Source organism: Mastacembelus armatus, chromosome 9 (assembly GCF_900324485.2).
Source record: "Mastacembelus armatus chromosome 9, fMasArm1.2, whole genome shotgun sequence".
Classification (NCBI taxonomy): domain Eukaryota; kingdom Metazoa; phylum Chordata; class Actinopteri; order Synbranchiformes; family Mastacembelidae; genus Mastacembelus; species Mastacembelus armatus.
This window is the reverse complement of record NC_046641.1, coordinates 9,796,647-9,802,646: the sequence shown is the minus strand read 5'-3', so window position 1 is coordinate 9,802,646 and position 6,000 is coordinate 9,796,647. Positions and strand designations below refer to the sequence as shown.

The 6,000-nt window shown below is 38.8% G+C and overlaps 1 protein-coding gene across 1 annotated transcript in view; it reads right to left on the bottom strand.

The window, feature by feature from the left end:
• Positions 1-505: 505 nt before the first annotated feature.
• LOC113138316 (GDNF family receptor alpha-2-like) overlaps positions 506-6,000 on the bottom strand; it is a 43,778-nt gene continuing 38,283 nt past the window's right edge. The window contains exon 8 of the mRNA XM_026320629.2: positions 506-2,606. Within this exon, the coding sequence (XP_026176414.1) occupies positions 2,475-2,606 (132 nt within the window). The 3' untranslated portion in view covers positions 506-2,474. The remainder of the gene's footprint in view (positions 2,607-6,000) is intronic.

Genomic DNA, 6,000 nt, shown 5'->3' with positions numbered 1-6,000 from the left:
AAATAGTGAAATATGTGGAATAGTTTCCTATTCAAAGGGTTGAGTATTTTTTTTTTTTCACAATAGGTTAAGTTTTTTAATATGACAGTCACATGCCCTTATGTACTTTGAATAGGCTATTGGTTGCTGTTCCCGCTGGCTGTGAAGAGATCTTTCTCTCTAGTGCAGCTCCAACACAGGGACAGAGACTTGGGAAAATGAAATTCCCTTTGTGTATCTTTGTGTTGTGACTGTATTTATTTAATTGTTTGCAGAGGAGGAATAAATAACATATTGAGGGTATAACTTTGGATGTCTACTTGATTTAAGTGATTCTGACAGCTAAAGCCTCATGTTAACTTCAGTTGAACTTTGTAAAGAAGAACCATAAAAGGGCTGCATTTTGTTCTGTATTAGTCAGAGTAGAGTGACACTAAGGGAACAGTATAGACACAATTTTCAATCTACATACAGACGTCTGAGTCTGAAAAAAAAAAAAAAAAGATTCCGTCAACTTATGCCCACAGTTAGTTAAAACAATGAAACTGAAAAATCCAAGATTAATTTAAAGGTATAGTTTGACATTTTGGGAGATAGACTTATTTGTTTTTGTGTTAAGAGCTAGATGAGAAGATGCGCACATGGTAACAATGACACTACTGCCAGCAGCCAGTTAGTTTAATGTAGATCAAAGACAGAAAACAGGGGCTCTTGTCAAAGCTACAGTAAATCTGATGGTATATATCACCTTTCAAAATCACAGCAAATAAATATTTGATACAGAATAAACAAGTGACATTTTGGTCCTGGTAGGCAGATTCTCACTGTTGACCGTCTCCATCCTAAGCAAAGCTAACTGCTGACAGTAGTTTCACATTTAATGTACACATGAGAGTAGTACCAGTCTTCTCATCAAACAAGGAATAACCATATTTCCCAAAATGTAATATCATTATCTTACTTAACTGCTTTTTCACATCAGTATTGTTTCGCAGGCAGCTTTATACAACCCCTGGACAAAAATGCACCTTTTTGTAAAGACAGGATCATATTTTTTTGAACAAGGTACAGTATTTTTCAATAAATAGATATCTTCATATACGTCTGTGAATCTAAGACATTTTTGTATTCCTACAACATGGGATCTTTAAAACAGCTGAGGCGTTCAATACGCACAAGCACTCTCAAAAACTGGTTGCTGTCCTTACTCTCAAAATCCAACCAGTTAATTACAGTATGCATCATAAACCCTTCTCTCTGAGGGGGCATACGAACTCCCACACCGGCAATTTAAACTGCTCCTTATAAGCTACTTTTCTCCTGCATGTAAACATAGATGCACACATATTGCATTTTAATAACTGTCCGCACACACTCAGTCAACACAGCATGATGATACACAAACACAGGTTATGGCTTTCCAAGCAGTTTGAGGTTGTTTAATCTCATCCCTCTATACATTCTGTGATCAATCTTTTATAGACAAATATAAACGCAGATAATGAAGGCCTTCAGTCAGTATCAACACTCAATACAGAACCGTCTTAGCATACGGTGACGTCCATTCAAGGTACTGCAGATATCATTAGGCTGATTGAAAGAAAACTGTTTATATATAGACAAAAATATACACATGTGCAGGTGGATGTACTGGGAACACCCACGGTCATCAACAACAACATCTCAAATGACCAAAAAAAACATTAAGTGTTAATGTCGCCGTCTTTAGTTCTTTTCCCCTCCAGCTGAAAAAGTATACTGTAGCACCCAAATGAAAGAGTCATACAGTAGATTGATTATGGTCACAGATACTATACCAACACTTAGAACACTGAGTAGGCTTTACAGTTTAGAGTTTACATGAGTGCTGAAGAGACAGAATGTAATCATCCCCCACTCCGGCCCTAAATTTGCGATCTGTTCATCCAAGAGAAGATTAAGTCAGGAACCAATTCAAGACAAAAAAAAAAAAAGAAAAAAAAAGTGACTGATAGCAGAAATATGTCTTTCTTTCTCTTTTCGCTCTCACCCTACCCCATTTACCTCATACTCATTGCTTTCCTCTCTGCAACAATTTCTTTTCTGTCAATCCTGTCTTCTTTTAATTATGTTGTTCATTCCCTCTCTCCCTCCTTTGTGAGAAAAGTGCAGGAGTCTTTGACATGATCAGCTTCAGTCCTCCAGGATTTTTGTGTCTCAGTCAGAGGGAGAGTCATTCCCAATGAATGGCCTTCATACTCTCTCCTAACAAGGGTTCCTCTAAAAGCCATTACATTAGTGGTCCACGCAAACAATACATCAAATGAACAACAAATTCACAGTTGTAAAAATTCAAGATTTTCCACCTCTCTCCTTCTTTTTCCCTCTTTCATAAATGCCATTTATGTCAACTGCCCAGAGAATCAGCCTTCTTAATATCAGTCTTAGAAATAACACCTTCTGCTTTTGGGTTCAGCCTGTGGGTGGATGACCTCTTTTTTCTCTTCCTGGTGCTTCTATAAGACATGCTGGGCCAGGGCCAGAGCCAAAACCAGGCCGAGAAGCAGAGCCCAGACACTGGCACACACAGAGCCAGAGTGATCCCCTTGCAGGGTGTTGTCCAGGCCACGTCCCATTGGTTCATTATACTGTCCAGATAGGGGGACACACAGAGGGAGAGAGATGTGTAAAGGTTAGGCATGACTCAGACACTCACAACACTTCCCTGTTCTGGCATTTGAAGAGGGAGAGGAGGAGGAGACAGGAGAGGTGAGACAGGACAGGGTCAGAGCTGAAGAGAAGAAGAAAAAACATGAGGCATGAAAGTCAGAGTAAGAGTGAGAAATTACATGTATCGATGGCAAACCCACTTTGGCACAAACATTAAGTGTTTGATCCACCAAATGTTTTGACATGCGAAGTATATTTGAAGCCCCTGCTGCTTAGAATACTCTATGCTTCTTAAACAAGTTGGCAACAAAGGAATGCTTCTTGTGAGCATTTTTTTTTATAACACTCTTTTAGGTTGTGCCAACTAGTCTGTAAACAGTTTTTAAAGCTATCATTACAGACTTTATTTACAAGAAAAACAGGCTACGAAGGAAAACATACACTACAGAAGCCAGCAGCGTCTGTGGATTTCTGTCAATATTTCATAAGGCATGAATTACAGCAAATAGATGCTGAACAAAACTGTTACGAGACACTCTGTATATGGTTTTACTGCACACAATAAGAACACTATGGTGTTTGCTCTTATGCACAAGAGAGAGCAAACATATATACAGTGTGGAAACTGAAAGAAATCCATGCCGTTTACCACACTGCTTGCATTATGGATAAAGAATGCATCATTCCAGATATGAAACTCCATGGCCTCCAGAGTTGCACTGCTATATCCACACTACAATGGCCTTATTATGTGCTTTTCCATAAAATTGTTAGCATTTTGAATACTTTTTCAATTTTCTCGGATTCTTGTAACACTAAGCATAACCATTTGCCTCCAAGTGAAAGTAGTCTCACTCAATTTGCAGAGACACCATTTTCAGTCCAGTACAGTTATACAGAAGCACATCATAAGGAACATGAAACATTTTCTTCCCCTCATCGTTCTCCTCCACCCCCTCACCTTATTTTCACCAATGCAACCTTTGCAGAGATTGCACTTTGGTCTATTTCCCACAGAAAAAAAAAAAAAAACATCTACTCCGATGTTATCTACAAGCAGCCCATCTTCCAACAGAACAAGGCCACAACATAAATGAGAAAATAAATAATGAAATAAGGAGTGTGTGTTGAATTATATTAACAAGACAGGTGTATTTTTTTTCCTATGGAAGGAAGACGGGAGAGTGAGTAAGAGAAAGGTGGGACGTCCAAAAAACTTCAGCATTCACACTCTACTCTCTGCAAATAAATGGTTAAGTGACAGTTGCCAAAAAAAAAAAAAAGAGAGAAAAGACAGCTATGACAATGCACCAAACACATCCGCAACTAAAAGCCAATTAATTAGCAGGGGCAGTGATGTGTGGCAGCAGCCTGTTGACATGAGTCCAGATCTCTGGCTGCAGCCAATATCCACACATGCTCTCAGGCTTGGGTGAGAAGGTACGCATACAAATAAACAAATGGCAAAAAAAAAAAAAAAACCCACAAACACAGGCATGTGCATTCATTACTGTGACAGAATACAGACAACGACACAACATGCACTCATTTACTCACACTTTATCACATGCACAGAGGAGGAGACGGGAAAGAGACCGTTCACGTGGATTTAAGTTATTTACTGTTGACAAGAACGTAACACACTCTTCACTGAAAAAAAACAAAGCTATACATGTAGAGAGCGTGTGTTTTCATTATTGATCAGCACGTTGTCAGATTTACAGTACAATAGGGCTGCATTTCCCACGGCTAGTTATTGAGTAACCCTGAGTTACGTAGTTTCTGTCCACAATCAATTCCATTCAATTGAGCTGAAAATCAACACATGACAGTGTTACATGGGAACACAGGCAGCCTCAACTTCCCAGTGGTTACGGGACTATACAGGGATTTTTATGTACACAAGTTGTTTTATATTATATTGTAAAATGAACTCTAAATGCAATAAAACTGAACAGTTCAATTTAAACGATTACTTGCTAAAGAATCTGTTAAATGAGAGCATTAAAATGTAAATTAGGTTACAATTATAAGACAGACAGAATCCATCTTATCTGCGAGACCCACACTGACCCTGGGAATATAGCAAAGGAGTTTACAGTTTCTTTCATCAAACTTACCGCAACACATTAGTACATGGGGAAAGCAATTCACCATATAAACAAAGCAGGACCCCTGATGGCTACCCCTCTGACTTACAGTCCTTAAAGACCAGGCTTCAGCCCACATGTTTACTCACTGAGAAAGGGATGAAGCCCAAAACCGCTGGCAGTGACATTTTGAATAAACATGCATCAAAATTAGCTGAAAATACTCTATAGCCTATATGAGAGTGGTATGCCTGACGTGAAGAGGCTTAGTCACAGAATACAGATTCTCCTCTACTCACTTTTTTTTAAACAGGTCTTCACGTTATAGATTATCCTTTGATGTCATGGATGTTTGGCGTCCATTCATCCATCACAAACACAAATGTATTCTGCTACCCACACTATTTGTACATGTGTGTGCCTGCATTTTTGTGTGTTACAATGAGGTCTACGCTAGACAGCGTGAGATTTATAGCCTTGGACAGTCAGTCTTCTGCCAAGAAGACTCATAGCATAACAACACTCCCCAAATTTATCTGCCATGGAAGTTTGACAAGTTTTAATTGCCAAGCATAGTTGTTTGAGAACACAGGGCCGCCCAAAATGTCCCTACCAGCTCCCTCTCTAATTATAAACCTCCTGCTTGAGTAATCACACGTCTTATTGTTTCCTAATTACCATTTTTACAATAAATTAAACACCATGCTGCAGTGAGACAGGCACAGAGCGGTACATTAATACTGACATACACACATGATCTCTGGAGAAAGCAATTCCACCATCCACCTCACACCTTTTCCAAACACACACACACTGCTATTGTTATCAGTGGTGCTTATTCATTAATTCTCCTCTTTGCAACATTTTTGAGGTTTTCATTTTCGGACTTCAGAACAATGAGTTTTCTTTTTTTTTTTTGCGTAAAGGACAATAGTCGATGACTCGGGAACTGTGTGACCATTTAATGCCTGTGAAAGTCCCTGGAACTGCTCAAAATTGATGTCTTAATGTGAGTCATTCATTCAGCAAACAAATTTACATTTATAAACATTTGGATTTTGTGTATATCATTGATTGCCAGTGGAAAATGACATTAACAAAAACATCAACAGTAACAGGAGCAGCAGATGATTTAGCAAAATACAGTGTCTAATTCAGCCAAGCTTGGGAACTGGCCTCCTGCAAAGGTGAAAAACGTCATTAGTCTTACACCAGAAGGTTGCATGGCACATCTAAAACACATCTGTAAAACAGAACAATATTTCATTGTGAAAACTAATCA